This window comes from Dermacentor variabilis, chromosome 8 (genome assembly GCF_050947875.1).
Source record: "Dermacentor variabilis isolate Ectoservices chromosome 8, ASM5094787v1, whole genome shotgun sequence".
NCBI lineage: Eukaryota > Metazoa > Arthropoda > Arachnida > Ixodida > Ixodidae > Dermacentor > Dermacentor variabilis.
Genome location: NC_134575.1, coordinates 3,292,442 through 3,313,293, shown reverse-complemented (window position 1 = coordinate 3,313,293; position 20,852 = coordinate 3,292,442). Strand labels below are relative to the sequence as shown.

The 20,852-nt window shown below is 47.5% G+C and overlaps 1 protein-coding gene across 1 annotated transcript in view; it reads right to left on the bottom strand.

Moving 5' to 3' along the window:
* Ent3 (equilibrative nucleoside transporter 3) overlaps positions 1 to 20,852 on the bottom strand; it is a 454,360-nt gene that overhangs the window by 381,169 nt on the left and 52,339 nt on the right. Inside the window, exons 5-6 of the mRNA XM_075700951.1 lie at positions 4,471 to 4,618; positions 595 to 715 (exon numbers count right to left, since the gene is read on the bottom strand). Coding sequence (XP_075557066.1) covers positions 595 to 715; positions 4,471 to 4,618 — 269 coding nt within the window. The remainder of the gene's footprint in view (positions 1 to 594; positions 716 to 4,470; positions 4,619 to 20,852) is intronic.

Sequence of the window (20,852 nt, the reverse complement as noted above, 5' to 3'; positions counted from 1 at the left end):
CAATGAGAAGCATGGCTAAAGAGGATGATAGCTTGTAATCCTGCGTAGCACTGTTAGTATGAGACGATTCACTTAAATCGTGGCGCGAATGTACCCGTTTGTCAAAACCGATTCAGAATGCCCGGAGGAGCGTCTAGCCTCCGCGAAGAAAACGAGCAGCAAAGAAAGCGCAGGTGCGTAGCCGTTGTCATACCATCGCCGTTGCACTGTCGTCGTCGAGGTGTCGTTAAACACGTTGTCGTCACGCTGCCATGACTAAAACACGGTGACGATAATTTGTGCCGCCACCATCAAACACCGTTATGACGTCACCAGTATACTTCGGTAGTATTGCTAGAGTGACTACTCGATTTATGCGGTCCGCATAAGGCCATTCGCTCACTTTGACAATCTTCACTTGTTTCAGCAACAACGTTTCGGCTCCTGCGTTGTCTCGGTGCTCCAGAATTGCGCATCGTGTTCGACAGAGGAACACTGTGCCTGGGTGCACGTGCCACGCCAGTTATCCTTCGCCGCACGATGTGGGCTGGCAGGTGGCCACGGCGTGACCCCGACGCGGCTAGACTGCACAGTGTAAACAAAGTACGTCCTTACCAGTCCGACGTCCTCTGTAGGCTCCAGCAGGATTCGCGTGTGAAGGGCGTCGTCGACGAGTCCGTCGGCCCTGCCGTCTTCGGCTGCCGCGGCGCACAGGTTCAAGTAGAAGCGCACGAACCTTCACACAGAGACAGACGCGAAATTGAGCACATCAAGATTTCCGACGCACTTATCTCTGCCAGCTTTATCTCTTTCTTTCTGATTAAACAATACTCCACAAACACGTGTACACTGTGAATGGTCATGCAAGATTCAATACGCCTATATTTCAAGCGCAGAAGATAGCTACCGGCGTTAAAACTCGAAGCCTCCCAAACACCTCTCATCCAGTTGCCTTGTGAATTCAGTGTAGACGCTTAGAAGGGTTTTAATGTAAACTGACTAAGCGGAAAGAGCTCTCTTTAGTAAACCACTGTTCGGCTCTTTGGAACATTTATTTGATTGTTGCGCGAATGACGTGATGGATAAAAAAAAAGAACAGCAGATCCCACGCCCTATGGGAAACAATGTTATGAGAGGCAGTGTGCGAGGAGCCTACCGACAACGAGACGACCATGAGAGAACCAAGACGTAGGCGGTTGTTTCATGACCTACATGACACACATGTCATAGAGAGAGAGAGAGGAGAATTCAGGAAAGGCAGGGATGTTAACCAGTCAATAGTCTGGTTGGCTACCCTACACTGGGGGATGGGAGAAGGGGAAGAGAAAGAAGGGAGAGAGTCATAATATTGATGTCGTGACTTATCATGACATGACATATCTGACGTGAATTTCTTATATCGTGTACAAAGTTTTTGCGAAAGTCCTACTCCTACCTTAGTGGTCTAATTGAGAGCCATGTATATACATCAATTTTGTCCGCTGTAGATGCACTATTAGATGCAATTTACAGAATTATGATATCGTTTTTTATTGCTGACTTACAGTGTTGTAGACTTGACATTATCGTTTTCTAAAAATTTGGGATTTTCAATAACCTTTATTATAAAATTGACGGCCTAAATCAAGAATTCACTACCAACGGTCACTACATTTTAACCTTCTCTTTTAAATGCGACAATAACCAAATTTGGTGTTGTGGTTGCCGAGAAAAACGATTTCTCCTTTTCCATGTATTTAGGCAAGGGCCAGGAGCTAAAGCTTCCCCTTGTTCTCGATCTTCTTTGTTAACCTCCAAGTTTCTTCCCCAAATGTTAGCACCGGTAAAACGCAATGATTGTACGCTTCTTTTTCAACGACAATGGTAAGCTACCAGTCAAGCTTTGGTAATGTCGGCCGTATGTACTCCAACCTATTTTTATTCTTCTGTAAATTTCCTTCTCAGGATCAGGGTCCCCTGTGAGTAATTGACCTACATGGCCTGAGTTATGCACTCGTAGAAATGTATCACTCCGCGCTTTTCGTAGTGAACTGGGTTGCGATCTTCAACGTCTTTTACATACCAACTAACTTTTTTGATAGATTAGAGCTATAGCGCATGGAGTAAATGTTGCGTCAAATAAGGTATCGATTGTATGCCTTGACCTTCTGCTATGTGATGTTTTCTGTTTTGATCGCTAAAGCAGGTGATGTGCTGCGGAAGCTCTGCAATAAGTGTGTTCGCATGCAAACATGTCATTCGCGTTTTCGTGGTTAAGATGTCTTCTACGAGGCACTTGCTTCATATGCTATGACTGTGAAAAGAAAAATTGGCATCCACTCCTATGTAGCTACAAGGGAAACCCACACGGGTTTCTTTATTTTTTTTATTAGAAACAAAGCTTCGTAGCTGAACAAAAATTCGTCCTGGACCAGAAGGCTAGCAGATCGACTGTAATGAATGAAGTCAGCATTACACTGAAATACGTAGTTGCTGTTACGCGGCATGCACTATTATTTGTTCGTGAATGCGGGTAGTGTGAAAAGTTGCTCTAGCATCTGCATCAATTCTTGCTATGTATGAAACTGCACGGTAACGGCAGACTGCTAACTTTTCTAACGGTCACGTGCGTTGATTGTTCCCGTGTCACTCGTGTTCCTTAACGTGGACACATTGCGGTTGCAAGAAAGAAAGAAGCGCCAAACGACCGCGACAGCAGAAAAAGTACAGCACAAAGGACGACACTTTTTACGTCCAATTTGCTGAAGGACGACGGAACCAGTTTATACGGGCAGTATAGACGCGCTACGCACGCTCTTACGACCGCTGTGTAGATCGGGCTGATCACGGAAGCGAGAATGATCATCCAGCTTGGCAAGCGTAAGCGTGGTATTCATCATCTGAGAAACTGCGTTTCCTAGATGGGAATCGACAGTAGCGCATTAAATCAAGTACACACGCTTATAATAATATGTTCCGCCATCCTTCAGCAGATGAAGTTTAAGGGACTCATTGTGTGCACTGGGTAATGAACTCTGCGAAATTTCACAAGAGCAGGGCAAGTTTCATCAAACGAAATATTGTTATCCATCTGTCTGCAGCGTGAAGCTATAAAAAAAAGGCCAATACGGGTTTCTCAGGCAGAAAGCTTCGCAGCTGAAGCGAAATTTGTACCGGCGAGAGGATCGAGCCCGGAACTAACGGCTCCCCGGGGCCACGGTCCGGGGGAGATCGCTCCACCATCTGAACTAACCATGGAGGCTAGCTAGCACATTGCAGGACGATGCCGAATTTATCGACAAGTTGATGTTTAGGGACCCTGACGTTGCAAACCTACCCTGCGGAAATCCGCAATGTGAAGCAAGTTGTATCAAACAGAAGCACGAAACTTGCTAAACAGTAACACTGCACAAAAACAGACATCGCAATTCTGTAAACTGCGTCTGTGAGAGCTTCTGAAGCGGCGCAATATGATTGGAAAGCAGCGCTGCCGAAGTTTAGAGACACGCAGAAAGCGCGAGCACAGGCGATGGAGCTCTTCTGTCGACTGACTGAACAGAAAAGAACACGGGAGGAGTGAAATCGCGAGCCGGAACGCCAAGGCGCAAGCACTACGCGCAGAACATACTTGCATTGGCGTTTCGGCTCGCGATTTCACTCCTCCCCTGTTCTTTTCTGTTCAATCAGTCGACAGAAGAGCTCCATCGCCTGTGCTCGCGCTTTCTGCGTGTCTCTAAACTTCGGCAGCGCTGCTTTCTAATTATGTCATTCCAACTAGCCCCCTAAGTGATCCTTAATAAATGAAAAAGTACGATGCTATATGAGTTTACAGTTTACGTGGACGTGTTGAAATGTTTACGAAGGTGATGCACAACTCCCACTCACAAATTGTATGCCTCAGAGCTGTGCATACAGAGCATCAACTTTGTCCGCTTTAGATATTTCAATGGTTGCACTTCACGGAACTTATGTTCTTGAATTGCAGAGTTTCAAGCTTGAGGCGTCGCTTTCTTAATGCTTTTTATAGCAAGACTCCGCAATTTTTGTTTTAAAAAATCTTCACCTAACTAAAAGATCTACTGGCTTAAATCGATAATCTTCCTTTTTTTTCTTTTGGACGCAACAAACCTAATCGAATATACAGACATGGCTACCATGTGAAACAATGTATTCGCTCTCGTTCGTTTAAGTAGGAGCACCCGAGCTAAAGCTTCCTATTAAATGCTATAACTTTCATTCAGGTTGGTTCAGTCAATGAAAGCATTTATGCGTACCTCGCGTGTTTGAGCATAGGGAAATGGAAGCAGTATGACTTAAACGTACTTTCAGAGTTCATGACTGGTGTATATTTGCACGATTAAAGAGCGCAAAGAGCCACCACGACGTTAAAGAAAAGGCTCGGGGCAAAGCGCCCTCTCGTTTCTTGCGTGCCCTGCCTGTCCTTTATGCGCTCATGTCAAATGGAAACACGCAGCTTCCTCCTTGTGCAGTGGTGAACGGTGAGCTCCTTGCCTGGTGCGATGCAGCACCAGGTGGATGACGAAGCAGAGCATGACCACCGTGACAGACACGAGGAAAAAGAGCAGCGTGTTGAGCCTCTCGTCCCGGAGCAGAGCCTTGGTCAGGATGCGGTTGGCCGACACCAAGACGCCCGCGGCACCTGGCGAGAACGGCGAGAACGACGGCGGCAAGATCGTCTGCATCCAGCATGCTGTTTCCGGCCGTTGCCGAAATTGTCATACTGCACATCTGAGTTAGACTCGCGGGGCTTTTACGGCCTTTCTGGCACATTTAAATATTTAAATATATGTACAAACTAAACTATATTATTTACCGTTGAAGTAGGTTCACTTCATTCATACTATTCCTCCCTTCTAGCCTTCTCTTCCAGCCGTCTCCACAGCGAGCTTCATTTATGTTTCCCCTTCGGTCTTTAAGTCAAGTCGGCGGCTTCCACATTTACCTCTGGATGGATACCTCCCGATTGGCTCCAAAACGCCACCATGGTCGAATTCGCCAGTGTCCAACATTAGGCTAGTCGGCTGGTCTCTTCCATGAAAGTGAACGCGCAAGAAGACGTTTTGATAAGGGAGAAGGAAAGTTCGCACGACTCAAGTGAGAGATGCGATTTTTTTTTCAATTTTAAATTTATTTCACCAAGAACGGTCTGGATGGCTGCCTAGGCTAAAAGCTGCAATAAAACAGGCGGAAGAAGGCCTTGGCACGTGTTACATGGCATGGTTAGCATTGAATTTACGGTACGATACATGCAATAATGCATTCATAACATTTCAGGAGAGTAACACAACTATTTGAGTAGCAACGTAGGCCTACGTATTGGAATGACGAAACGTTTTAACAGAATGCAGAGACACAGGCAAAGAATTTTGTCGTTAGATAAAGAAAAATAAACACAATATCTAGAGTGAAAGACAAATTCATACGGCAAAGCCTATAACCGAAAACATGGATTTCATATTTCAAAACAACATCATAACCACAAAAGTTCATTTAACTCTTCTTTGAACTAAAAAAGAAAGAACAGAAGAAAACAACAAAACAGCGAAAGATCGAAATAGCAATTAAAAGCAAACAATAGGATCTACATCCGAACAGATATTTATCGCAATTGCGTTTAGTTTAGTTTTCCGGAAAGTGATATTTGTTTAAGATGAAAGGAAGGTTATACTGTAATGACCGTAGTTTATAAGAGGTGCGGAAACGTGGTGTGAGCCATGTACCAGTGTTTTGCATATTGATAGGATGGTAGTTCGGCCTGAAAGTTTAAATTTAAATACATAAAACACTGATACATAACTCACACCACGTTTTGGTACAGATAATAAACTACTATCGTTAGTGTAGTCTTTCATCCATATTAAACAAATATCACTTTCTGGAAAATCCATCAATACAAAAGCATGTCACCGATACTTCTGTATTGTTGCTGATCGTTGGTCTGCGATGTTTCTTATATTCTGCGGTGACATAGAGACTAACCCCAGCGCTACCGATCAAGAAATGTAAGAAACTCTCTTATCCTGAAATATATAAAGGCGGCTGATAAAAAGCGCGATAAGATGCTTTCTCAAATGAACGCCAAACTTTCGAAGCTCGATGAAGTGTAGACTGTCGAAAGCAAACGAAGAAAAAATAAAGGTTCTTGATGAATTCACCCAGCGCCTCGAGAAGCCATCGGATCAGAAGAAAAAAAGTTTCTAAATTACGAAGACAACGCACGTAGGAATAAATAGTATTTGGCATTCGAGACGCTCACAACGAAACTGTAGAAGTGTTGGAAGAAATGGTGGTGCTTAAAGTCTGCAAAGATAGACTTGGCATAAGCATTAATTCCGTTGAACGCGTTCACAGAATCAGCAGAAGCCGCGATAAGAAACCTATAGGCCGATTGCTCCTAGATTGTATAACTACAACGAAAAGCGTGTCATGTTTAAGAACTGTTTCAAACTAAAAGACACAGGCGTGTCTTTGTTTCGCGACTATTCTCACGCGACGCTGCGCATAAGAAAAAAAGCTTTGGCAGTCCGTAGGTTCCGATCAACGTTTTGGTATTCAGGAACTGCGCTACCGTGGATGCTATTGTAAAAGAAGACTGTTGGCGATTCGAACAAGCAAAATCCCGCCGTACCACCCAGCAATTCCCCAGGCTGCCCAATACTGCCGCATCACCATCATATGAAGAACCACCACCGTCTTTACAATGGCCTGCTTCGCACAATTTGACACGTATCGTTCGTCGTGAAATAGAAGCGATATCACCAGCCCCTCTTGTCCCCGATGTCTCGACTGACAACCAGCCTACGGTTTCCTCGATTCAAGCCGTGGTTCGACAGGAGGTCGCTAATTTGGGGCTCTGCGCCGCGCGCGTTCCAACCCTCACGTCAGCCACACCACCAGTCGCGCCGAGGAACCGGTCCTCTCACTCGCGATCCCGCGGGGGACGCCGCGCCCAACAGTCGGGCACATTGTGCGGCACTGCTGCAGCCGTCGCCGACTCGCTGGCGCGTCCCGACGCCCGTGCAGCGTCGTCGCGCTCCTTGACACACGCCCGATGGGGACACTCGCACCAGTGTGTGCGGCAGATCCCTGCGCAACCGCCGATCTCGCCCGCCGCAAGTCCGCCGTTTCCCGTGGCCTGCCAATCCTGGACGCTACGCATCGAAAACTAACGAGTGCAGCGCGCGGAGGAGACGCTGCATTCTTGACCCGGCTTTGAAATCCTCGTCTGACTGTCCCTAAGCGCTCTAATTTTCTACAAGTCCAAGTGGACGGTGTTACTGCTACGGCCCTTACTGACACCGATACACAAATCTCGGTGATGAGCGCTAGTCTTCGTGAGAAGATGAAGAAAGTCCTGACACCTTCTGTGCAACGTGCATTAAGAGTCGCCGATGGAACCACACCTACCGTTATTGGAACGTGTGCTGCCCGCGTCACTATATCTGGCCATAGGACAAGTTGTCTGTTTCTTGTGCTTGAGCAGTGCCCATACGACGTGATCTTGGTCACTGACCTTTTTGTTTACACATTCAGCCCACGTACACTGTGGCACCGGTGTCCTTCAACTTGAACTCCTTTCTGTTCCCGAGACTCTTGCTGCTAGGCCTACGCAACTGTGTACTTTGAGTGCGCACGACTGCCGTCCCAATCCACTAGTTTTGACGCTCTCTAATTCTATTGTTGACGGCGATTACCTTGCATTCCCTATTATTGACATTCTCTTGGCACACAATGTAATCCTACCACACACGGTTGCCGAAATTGTCCACAATGAAGCATATCTGCCTGTGCTTCACTTTGCCTTATCCACCCATGTTCTACCTTGCGGAATTTAGCTTGCAATGTTGTCCTCCCTAAACGCCTGTAAGGTCTCCACACTAACATCTGAAGCCCCTTTCAAGTCCCACGTGCGCAGCAGGATCCATCAAATTACCCACCACTGAATTAGACAAAATGATAGCCGCGGTCCTTTCACCTGTGCTGACCAGTGAGCTTTGCCGTGTGTTAGCTTCTTTACCGGGATATCTCCGACAAGCGCCCACTTGGCCAGACAACGATTGTCATGCGTCGAATCGACACCGGCGACGTAAGCCCTATTCATCGTCGTTCGTATCGCGTTTCAGCTGCTGAACGGGCGACTATACAAAAAGAAGTCGACGGCGGAAAAAGACAATATACAACCTTCGAGGAGCCCATGGACATCTCCAGTAGTGCTTGTCAAGAAAAAAGAGGACACCTGACGTTTCTGTGTCGATTACAGATACCAAAACAAGATCACCACGACGGACGTATATCCGTTGCGACGCATAGGTGATACCTTCGACTGCCTCCACGGAGCGAGTCATTTTTCGTCCATCGACCTGCAGTGTGGCTATTGGCAGGTTGCCTATGGACCGCGGAAAGACCGCATTTGTAACACCTAACTGGCTATACCGGTTTAAGGTTATGCCCTTCGGTCTATGAAGTGCGCCAGCCACATTTGAATGCATGATGGATTCGCTCCTTCGAGGCCTGAAATGGTCGGCCTGCTTATGTTACACAGATGCCGTTATTCCTTTTTCAACGACATTTGTCAGCCGCATTCAGCGCCTGTCGGCCATTCTCCAAGTGTTCCGCATCACCGGTCTACAGTTCAGCTCATCCGAGTGCCATTTTGGTCGTAGAGAAATGACAGTGCTTGGTTACCTTGTTAACGATGTAGGAATACGACCTGACCCAGCAAAAATTCGCGCCGTGAAGCATTTCCCTGTACCTTCCTCAACCAAAGACGTTCGCTTCTTGATTGGCTTATGTTCTTCCATCGCTTTGTCAAAAATTTCGCTGACATCACCCATCCACTAACAGAACTTCTCAAGAAAGATGCACCTTTCTTATGGGGCCGTAGAAAAGCTCATGTATTTTGCGCTTATCGGCCTCCTGACGACTTCTCCTCCGTTGGCGCACATCGACCCATCTGCTCCTACGGAAGTTCGAACGGACGCCAGTGGATACGGAATCGGAGCCGTCCTTGCCCAGCGCCAGCATGGTCATGAGTCGTGAGTGCGTCGTAGCGTGCGCCAGTCGCCTGCTCTCTGTACCAGAGCGCAATTACTCATTTGCCGAGCGTGAATGCCTTGTTGGAGCCATCTCCACAATTGGACCCCACCTCTTTGGCCGTCCATTCACGGTAGTGCGCTCTGCTGGCTTTCCTCGCTGAAAGATCCTTGGACAATGGGCTTTGCGCTTACAAGAGTACGCGTTTTCCGTCGTGCACAAGTCTGGCCAATTACATCAGGACGCGGACTACCTGCCCGATATCCCATTGATCCACCCGAGAGCACAAATCCTGACACCGATGCCGCTGTTCTTTTTATCTCAGAGCTTCTTCATTTCGGCGATGAACAGTGGCGTGATCCGGCGTTACGTTCTACCATCAACCGTCTCAGCTCCGAGGCATCTGACGAGTCACTCCGGACGTTTACCTTACGTGGTGGAACTTTGTGCCCGTGCATACCCCGAAGGCCCTGAGCAGTTGCTGGTGAATCCATCCCACATGCGCAACTCTGTCCTCCAGCAGCTTTACGACGAAGCCACAGCAGGCCACCTTGGTGTAACGCACACTTATGATATCGTGCGGCGTCATTTCTTTTGGCCTGGGCTTCATCGCTCCGTACAGAAGTACGTTGGCAGCGGCGAACTGTTTCAACGACGCAAGAGGCCACCGATGATTCCCGCCGGCCTTTTTCAGCCTATTGGTGTCCCAGTAGAGTCGTTCTTCTGCGTCGGCCTCGATCTGATCGGATCTTTCCCTACATCAGCATCAGGGAACAAATGGGTTGATGTCGCGACAGGCTATGCCACGCACTACGCTATTACACGCGCACTTCCAATCAGCTGTGCTGTCGATATTGCCGACTTCCTTCTCCACGATGTGATTCTGCATCACAAAGCTCCTCGTCAGCTGCTCACCGATCGCGGCCCTTACTTCTTGTCGCGGGTCATCAATGATCTCCTCCGCTTGTGTTACACAAAACACAAGGTCAATACCGCCGACCACCCTCAGGCAAACGGTCTCACCAAACGACTGAATCGCACCATAACCGACATGCTCTCCAGGTACGTTTCCGCCGACCACCTCAACTGGGATGCCACGTTACCCTTTGTTACACCCGCCTATAATACGTCACGCCACGATACTGTTCACTGTTTTATCTTCTTTTTGGCCGTCAACCGACGCTCCCCATGGGTGCTTTACAACCATCCGCCCCACAACAACCATCGGCGTACGCGCAAGATGCCATCACAAGGGCGAACCAAGGAGGCTAAAGATAAACTGCATGAGTGGAAGCCGCCTATAACGGCCTGCGGGCTCGGGTGAAGCCGGCGGCGGCCATCTTGCGGGGTGCAAGGAGCGACCTGCCTAGAGCTTGGCAGCGCTGTTCGCCGACTTTCCAAGCGGTTTTTAATTGCTTAACGGATTTTTAGGTTATAATGCAACAGTGTGGGCTATGAGGCGAGCCATATTGGAGGTCTTCGGATCGCAGATATCCGAGTACTGGGGTATTTTTCTATTTTATCGGCATCAATATGCAGCTGCCGCAAAGAAGAAAAGATTCGCGCAATAATTAGCGTTTATTTGCCTTCTTTAATTCAGTGCATAAACTGATCAATCACGAAAGCTATCAGAACATAAAAGCAATTAAGAACTGAAAATTTAACACGATAAACAGCAGCAGACGCAACACATATAAGTATTCATTATTATCTTCATTATCGTCAGGTGCTGCCGCTGCTTTAGCATCCTCAATGCATGTAGGTTCTCGGAAGTTTGGTGGCAGCCGTTTCCTTTTTATCCTAACATATAATATGTTCCTTTATGCTAGAGCAAGGCAATGTTTGTTTGCAACCTTATTTAAATGAGAAGGATAACGTGTCAGCTGCTTGTACGTCAAGTTCAGTAAAAACGCCCGAGCGCGCAACCACAGTTTGGGATCCGCACAACACTGCGTGCGGCAAGATACGACGACCCGAAACACATAAGGTGCGGCGGCTTGCGTGCTTTTGCCTACCGCAAGATTGCGCCGCGGCGGCTTCACTTGGCGGGTGGTCCCCCAACTTTAGCAGCGTTTCTTTAACCTACTCGGGGCGAACGCTGCGCGTCATATCGCATGTAGCTACCTTACCATGTTGCAGGCATCACAGAATTTGCGTTACGATTGCCGTCATAAGAATGTATATCACGCTGCAGGACCCTTAGTGCTCCTCTTGTCGCCAACTCGACGAGTTGGTCTATCAGCGAAGCTTCTACCACGCTACAACGGTCCTTATCGCGTTCTGCGCCAAGTTACCTACGTGACGTATGAGATTGCACCGGCAAAACCTTTAGATAGATACCTGAATCGGAACTTAATAATCGCTGGAGACTTCAATACTTCCAGTATTGATGGGTGTTAGTTGACCCACTGATCTGAAACAATCTGCTGGCAACGATGGTGGCGTACAAGCCCGTGTCAAACTGTGTATGTTTCCTACAAACGTGTAACCAGTGCTCCATCTTGAACTTTGTGCTTTGCTCGTCTGGCTTCAGCAACTGAGCAGGTGAAGTTCACGAGGTAATTTCTGACCCAGGCTTAGCTTATTTTACGAGTTTCCTTCGCCATAAGTCTCATTCAAAGAACGCCAAATTCACAAATATCAAAAACAATTACGCAGCAGATGGTTCAAATATTATATTTCATTTGGAACAATCACTTCTCTCATTTTTTGATGACAACGTTAATACATAGTGGACAAAGTTTAAAACGTGTTGTGAACTTTGAATCCGTAATTTTATTCCTGATAAAATTAAAGATAGGCCGAGATAACCTATAAATTACGGCAGAAATGTTAATTTACAACGCCGAATTAAACGCTATGGTACGGTGCAGCGGTAGCGTAGAGGTAGAATACCCGCATCGCGTGCAAGAGGTCCGTGGTTCGAATCCCGGTGCCGGCAATTTTTCCACCGGATTAAAAAAATTCGCATGCTGATAAAATTGCATAAACAGGCCTGGAGTGTGGCCTGATCCCGGTGACCAGAACCGGTAACGCACTCCCTCGCCAGAGCAGGAGGGCCGGACAGGTATTCAGGAGAGCCACACACAGAGCAGGAGAGCCACAGAACAGGTATTCGGCTTTAACTCAGGAACACCTTAGTGTTGAAGCAATGAACGACAATCTTGTGGGCATTATTAAGGAGTGTGCAATGGAAGTCGGTGGTAACTCCGTTAGGCAGGATACCAGCAAATTATCGCAGGAGACGAACGATCTGATCAAGAAACGCCAATGTATGAAAGCCTCTAACCCCACAGCTAGAATAGAACTTGCAGAACTTTCGAAGTTAATCCACAAGCGTAAGACAGCTGACCTAAGGAAGCATAATATGGATAGGATTGAACATACTCTCAGGAACGGAGGAAGCCTAAAAGCAGTGAAGAAGAAACCAGGAATTGGCAAGAATAAGATGTATGCGTTAAGAGACAAAGCCGGCTATGTCATTACTAATATGGATGAGATAGTTCAAGTGGCTGAGGGGTTCTATAGAGATTTATATAGTACCAGTGGCACCCACGACGATAATGGAAGAGAAAATAGTCTAGTGGAATTCGAAATCCCACAGGTAACGCCGGAAGAAGTAAAGAAAGCCTTGGGAGATATGCAAAGGGGGAAGGCAGCTGGGGAGGATCAGGTAACAGCACATTTGCTGAAGGATGGTGGGCAGATTGTTCTAGAGAAACTAGCCACCCTGTATACGCAATGCCTCATGACCTCGAGAGTACCGGAATCTTAGAAGAACGCTAACATAATCCTAATCCATAAGAATGGGGACGCCAAAGACTTGAAAAATTGTAGACCGATCACCTTACTGTCAGTTGCCTACAAACTATTTACTAAGGTAATCGCAAATAGAATCCGGAACACCTTAGACTTCTGTCAAGCAAAGGACCAGGCAGCATTCCGTAAAGGCTACTCAACAATAGACCATATTCACATCAATCAGGTGATAGAAAAATGTGCGGAATATAACCAACCCTTATATGTAGCTTTAATTGATTACGAGAAAGCGTTTGATTCTGTCGAAACCTCAGCAGTCATGGAGGCATTACAGAATCAGGGTGTAGACGAGCCGTATCTAAAAATACTGAAAGATATCTATAGTGGCTCCACAGCCACCGTAGTCCTCCATAAGGAAAGCAACAAAATCTCAATAAAGAAAGGCGTCAGGCAGGGAGATACGATCTCTCCCATGCTATTCACAGCGTGTTTACAGGAGGTATTCAGAGACCTGGATTGGGAAGCATTGGGGACATAAGTTAATGGAGAATACCTTAGTAACTTGCGATTCGCTGATGCTATTGCCTTGCTTAGCAACTCAGGGGACCAATTGCAGTGCATGCTCACTAACCTGGAGAGGCAAAGCAGAAGGGTGGGTCCAAAAATTAATCTGCAGAAAACTAATGTAATGTTTAACAGTCTCAGAAGAGATCAGCAGTTTACAATAGGTAGCGAGGTACTGGAAGTGGTAAGGGAATACATCTACTTAGGGCAGGTAGTGACGGTGGATCCGGATCATCAGATGGAAATAATCAGAAGAATAAGAATGGACTGGGGTGCGTTTGGCAGGCATTCTCAGATCATGAACAGCAGGTTGCCATTACCCCTCAAGAGAAAAGAGTATAATAGATGTGTCTTACCAGTACTCACCTACGGGGCAGAAACCTGGAGGCTTACGAAAAGGGTTCTACTCAAATTGAGGACGACGCAATGAGCTATGGAAAGAAGAATGATGGGTGTAACGTTAAGGGATAAGAAAAGAGCAGATTGGGTGAGGGAACAGACGCGAGTTAATGACATCTTAGTTGAAATCAAGAAAAAGAAATGGGCAGGGGCAGGACATGTAATGAGGAGGAAAGATAACCGATGGTCATTCAGAGTTACGGACTTGATTACAAGGGAAGGGAAGCGTAGCAGGGGGCAGCAGAAAGTTAGGTGGGCGGATGAGATTAAGAAGTTTGCAGGGACGACATGGCCACAATTAGTACATGACCGGGGTTGTTGGAGAAGTATGAGAGAGGCCTTTGCCCTGCAGTGGGCGTAACCAGACTGATGATGATGAAGGAAACACGTGATAAAACATTTATATCGAATTTAGCACTTGATTTAGAGACGACAAAGTTGCAAGAATCAAGGGAGCGCTATTTCTCTGTTAAGCTTCGCCGCTTCGTGAAAGAAAATTCCTCCACATCTTAGCAATTTCTGTCCCACAAGGATTCTAACAAAGTAAATCAAATTTCTTTACCAGGCTGCATGCTTACGGATAAAATATCAGCCCACAGAATCAATACCTTTCTTTTTCAAAGTGTTTTACGAGGTCAGCCTCACGTGTCGAAGTATCCAATGACACTGAAAATGTTAAGAGCATCAGCATTTCTGTTGAAGACGTTACCGAATTTCTATTGCGCTTACACATTAAAAAGTCACCTGGGCCGCATAACATTCCAAATACGTTCCTACAAAAATATTCTGACCAAATGGTTCGCCTATTAGTAATAGTTTTTCAGAAGTCCATCGATTCTGCCTCGCTGCCTGACGATGCGCGTATCGCAAGAGACGTCCCTGTTTTTATGAAGGGTTCTCCATTACAAGTCGATAATTATCGTCCCATATCCATAATTTCTAGTTCCTGTCAAATGCTAGAAGCAAAGACAGGATAACTCCAGAGATGATCGAAGCTGAAAGAACAAGCAGAGCAGGACGCACATAAATAGCTTCCGTTTCCGAGACGCTTATACTAGTTGTCTAAGTGTTATGTTTTCGGGCGCATAAAAGTGATGTATGTGAAAAATTATATTTGTTGGAATTTAGCGCTCGTACTGCTCGTGCGTGTTTGGTTTTGACTGTCTCGCCCTCTGCGCACTATTCGTCGGTATTTAAACCATGCACCAACAAGCGCAAAAAGCCACGCTGCTGACCCATATAGACAGCATATACTCCACTGCCCGAGAAAATGCCGACCTTTTAAAACACAAGTTGGGCGAATCCTCTCCTTCACTGAGGCTCGTAATCTATGAAACGTTTATCAGACCATCTTTGGAATAATGCAGTGCTGTGTGGGACCCTTTGAAGAAAACTAAAAAAATGCAAAGGTTAGCTGTGTTAATAAAAGGTTCAAACTACTTGACTCACCCATGCTCGCCAATCTAGAACTGCTTGCTCAACGAAGGAAAACTGCATGTCTTAACTTGTTAGCTTCTCTGTACTTTGGAAACCTGGGAATACAGCCACGCGATTACGTAGAGAAACACACCGGTCGAGCCTCGCGTCACCAGCGTAGTTACCGCGTCAAGCCTGCATTCGCGAGAACTAAGCTACATATATCTTCGCTCTTGTTCCTCAGTGAAATGACGCAAACCACTCTGGGGAATCGTCCATGAATCGAGCGGAGAGAAAACTGTAAATATTATTTTTTTTAGGAAAATAAACTGAACTAAGTGTTTTGTAAATGTGTATTAAATAATCAACTGTTACAGATATGAGTCATCGGATATCTAAGCATTACAGTAAACGTATGCAATCATATGAAGTAAAAGAACAACTTTACCATGCAGGGTTTGGGGACGGGCTAGTTGGTATTCCGTTGCAAACATCACTCACAGCGCCTACGTAAAGACAGACGGACCGAAAGAACGACGAAGACACAGCGCTTGTCTTCGTCGTTCTTTCGGTCCCTCTGCCTGTGTACGCGCTGTGAGTGACCCTTCATATGGTCCTTCAAGAAAAGTACCAAAGCAACCAGCACACCGCTTACGTCGATGCAGCAAAGCAAAATCACCAAACTTAGGTAGTGAGCGTCGTGACCGGAGAAGGAAGTATCTCCAACGCCGCGACCATAATAACAGCGTCCACCGTGGAAGTGGAAGAGACTGCCATTACTTTGGCCATCATGAATCCCTCCGTCCAAACTATCATAAGCGACTCCAAAAGGGGCAATCGTCAACTTTTCAAGAGGCAGCATAGGCGTTTGTGCAGCGCGAGTCCTAGGGACTTAACAAATGAAAATACTGTTGAACTCGTATGGGTCCCTGCCCATTCGGGTAATCAAGGGAATGAGGAGGCGCACTGGGTAGCCCGAGGTCTAATCAACCGGGAGGTGTGCCACTCAGACTCGGATCCCATGGATGAGGCACCAACGACGTACCACGAGATAACAAACTACTACAAGCAAAAAAGGAAAATTTACCCGCCTCCAAACGCAAGCCTCACGCGAGCGCAAGCCTCGATCCTGCGTCGAATCCAAACTAAGTCGTTCCCCAGCCCACATTGGCTGGCCATAATTACCAATGGGCAATGGAACCCAATATGTCGAAACTGCACAAATCAAACATTGGCTACCCAAAATCACATTCTTTCGGGGTGCGAGGGCTTACCCCCTCCCAGGTCGTTCCTGCCAGCTCCCTCCCAACAGACGTGGGAGGAGCTGCTCAGAAGGCCGGATCAAAAACTACAAAAAGCCCTCGTTGTCTGGGCCGAAAGGGTCGCTCCTCGTGAGGGGCCATCCTGGGACTCGGGCCTGCCAGATCATAACTGAGCAGAATCTCAATAAAGTTGTTACCACCACTACCTGTGAGTGACGTTTAGCGTGCAATTCTTGTCTCGCGAATAATTCTGCACAGGGCTTCACAAACGTTGCTCTGGCTATAACCCAGTGCGGTAGCCACCAAAGGAAAGAATTACCGGAAAACTCCAATTCAAACCAAGGTTTTGGTAGGAATCTTCTAAAAAATTTTTCCTTTGAATAATGAACCAGCGACACGTCGACAAGATGCGCAGCGCAGAGATTTTATCTAATTTCATTTTTTTACCCTCAAGCGTATGCGCATTACAGTGGTACATAACCTGTAGAGAAAAATTACCAATCAAGATTAATGAAACAAAAGGCAATACAGAAAGCCAACTAGAAGAGAAAGAGCCAAATACTTGTTAAAGTAAAATCAACTGATAAAGAGAATAAACGGTCATAAGCAACAATGCTACACAGTAGCTCAAAGAACAATCACAAGCGGGGTAACATATAGTTACGGTCCCACGTGGAAGCAGCAGCCTGACGGAGCGACAGCGTTCATTGCGGCTTCCGTCACTTGGCCAGGTTTTGGGTGATATTAGGCTTTACTAACCTTACTTGTTGAGCTCTCACTGATTCTAACGCCAGCTTCATCCTAGGCTGATGTCCATAAACTCCCCCGGTAAGGGTTTTTCCCCATGGGCAGCCTCTATTCCAACGGATGAATTACCTCTAGATTTGTTCCTTCGCAGTGGTGTGAGCAGCATCCCGGTGGCTCTGGTTCCTTCAAATGGAGGCTTTGTTCGTCTGACCAACCCCCAGGTGATCCAGAAATCTCTGCATGCTGCTACCTCTTCATACCAGACCATCACGGAAGTGAGGCAGTTCGGCCGCGGAGGCATCGTGTGTCGATCGCCAGACCAGTCCTGTGTCGCGGATTTGCTTAAGTGCTCATCATTCGCGTCATTACCGGTGAGTGCCTACATCCCTGTTCACCTCGCCTGCACTAAGGGAATAGTCAGAGGTCTCGATGCTGATCTTTCCCCCGCTGAAACGCTAGAGAGATTGTCTGGGACTGGAGTAATTGCTGTTTACCGATGCAATCGAGGGGTAGACAATAAGCGGGTCCCAATAGAATCAGTGACGTCAACTTTTGCTGGAACTTCCTGCCCATCAGAACTAAAGGTGTAGCCCCTTGTGTTCAGAGTTGAACCCCTGGCGTCGCGTCCGGTTCAATGCCGTAATTGCTGGTGATACGGCCATAGTATGGCAGGGTGTAAATCAAGACAACGTTGTTGCGCATGTGGGGAAGAACACGCTCAAAGTGATTGTAGTGCCCAAGAAGAGCGATGCTGTCTCTGTGATGGAAATCATCCAGCCAATTATTTAAACTGTTCTTTTAGGGCTCAAGAATTACAGGTGATTGAAATAATTGATCGACGACGCTACTCTAGGATGGAGGCCATAAGCATTGTGAAAGAAAGGGCATCTGGCTATGCGGGGATAATAGGCAGAAAAAATCTTCTCATGGACCGATCACTTACTGCAACTATAGAGGCCGCTGTGGAAAAGGCAGTTACAAAAGCTATGGAAAGGTTGGCAATGAGCCTTGGTGAATGTATCTCACAAGCCGTTTCTAGTCATTTATCTCATTTGATGCAAACTACCTGCCCAGCTCCTGTAAAAACGCAAACAGTTGATTCTGAGCACCAAACTAACCATAAAAGATCAGATGCCAATCCTTGCAATAATGATATTGAACTTTCAACTCCCTCTTCCGCGGGCCCTACAACTTGTAATATGATAAATGCAGATTTGGAGATGACAGAGGTGGAACAAAATGCTCGAGCATATAAAAGAACGATGTCTTCTATTAATGAAGACTCCTCCCCCGGTCCTCACTCAAAAGCTAAGCAAAGTCAGTCCAGTGTTGTGCTAAAGGAAAACATTCTACAGAAGGCAGTTTCGACTGCGGCACTTTCCATAATATAGGATCACTAAAAGTGATTTAGTGGAACTGCCGCTCTTTATATTCTGCTTCAGTAGATTTAACTTGTCTAACTTCTCAACTTAATCCTGATTTAATTATGTTACAAGTGTAATAAGATGATTTATTATGAGGCACTAGGCCCAGTCTAGTAGCACTGGCAGTAGATGAAAGCTGATCACGCGCACAGCCGACACAAGAGCGCCTTCTTCGTCTTCGTCTTCACCACAATGGCCCCCGGGAGAGAAGAGGAGCCATCCTGGCGACTTACGGCGTAGGTAGGATGAGGGGGTCATAGTACGGCTTCAGTCGGTTAACATGAACCGTGTCACGCCCGCGATGCCTATGGTCGGGTGAAGGTGTCACAGGTTCCACAACATAGGTGACAGCGGAGGTACGGTCTATGACGCGGTAGGGGCCATCATAGCGTGCAAGGAGTTTGGTCGAAAGGCCAGGGCTGTGAGGCGGGACCCACAACCAAACAAGGGAACCAGTCGGGAAAACTGGTGTAAGCGCGTCACTGTCACACCGCAGCTTTTGACGACCTTGAGCAGCGGTCGTAAGGGTTCGCGCGAGCTGCCTACAGTCCTCGGCGTATTTGGCGGCTTCAGACACAGTCGTGCATTCGGAAGCGTCGGGTCGGTATGGGAGCATTGTGTCCATAGTACACGAGGGCTCTCGTCCATACAGCAAAAAAAAGGGCGAAAAGCCAGTGGTAGCTTGTGTGGCCGTATTATAGGCATACGTGACGAAAGGCAAAACAGTGTCCCAGTTACTGTGATCCGAGGCGACGTACATAGTCAACATGTCACCGAGTGTGCGGTTGAACCTCTCTGTCAAGCCGTTCGTTTGCGGGTGGTAGGCTGTAGACTTGCGGTGAACGATGCTGCATGCAGCGAGAAGGGCTTGGACGACTTCGGACAAGAAGACACGTCCCCTGTCGCTGAGCAGTTCGCGTGGTGCGCCATGTCGAAGAACGAAGTTCCGCAAGATGAAGAACGCAACTTCGCGCGCAGAGGCTGCCGGGAGTGCGGCAGTCTCGGCGTAGCGCGTCAGGTGGTCGACACCTACAATTATCCATCGGTTACCCGAGGAACTGCAGGGAAGTGGCCCGTATAGGTCTATGCCGACGCGATCGAAGGGCCGAGCCGGGCAGGGCAGCGGCTGTAGCTCACCAGAAGGGCGCTGTGGGATTTTACGCCGTTGGCACGCCGTGCAAGCGCGTACGTACTGGCGCACGAAGTGATACATGCCGTGCCAGTAGAAACGCTGCCTTAGCCGAGTATACGTTTTCAGAACACCGGCGTGACCATTATGAGGAGCAGCATGAAAATAAGCGCATATGTCAGAACGCATGTGTCGTGGTATCACCAGGAGCCATTTGTGACCATCAGGCAAATAATTTCTGCGGTAAAGAACGTTGTCGCGGACAGTAAAGTGAGCGGCTTGGCGACGAAGTGTTCGAGAAGAGGGTGTGGCGGATGGGTCGTGGAGGAAATTCAGCATAGTTGAAAGCAGGGGATCCTTACGCTGCTCGTCCGGCATATCAGCGACGTTGAAGGCTGACATGGATGCGAATAGCGGAGACACTGAAGCCACATCACAAGGTAGCGGCGATCGGGAAAGCGCATCGGCGTCAGAGTGCTTTCTGCCCGATCGGTAGACAACGCGGATATCATATTCTTGTAAGCGGAGTGCCCATCGCCCTAGGCGACCTGACGGATCCTTCAACGAGGACAGCCAGCAAAGTGAATGGTGGTCGGTGACAATGTCAAAAGGGCGACCATATAGGTATGGACGAAATTTGACGAGCGCCCAAATAATGGCCAAGCACTCCTTTTCTGTTACTGAGTAGTTGGCTTCTGCCTTCTTTAAAGTGCGGCTCGCATATGCGACGACGTACTCGTCATAGCCGTCTTTCCGTTGTGCGAGGACTGCACCAAGTCCGATACCGCTGGCGTCCGTATGTACCTCTGTAGGCGCTGTGGGATCGTAGTGTCGAAGAATCGGTGGCGAAGTAAGTAGGCGACGTAGTTGCTGGAAGGCTTCGTCACAGGAAGTTGACCACGCGGAGATGCCGTTGGTAGCGGTAAGCAAATTGGTCAGTGGTGCGATGATAGTCGCGAAATTGCGCACAAAACGCCGAAAGTAAGAGCAGAGCCCTATAAAGCTGCGGAGCGCCTTAAGAGTAGTGGGCGTCGGAAACTCAGCGACCGCGCGAAGCTTGGCTGGGTCAGGAAGCACGCCGTCCTTCGATACAACGTGACCCAATATTGTTAACTTGCGAGCAGCAAAACGGCACTTTTT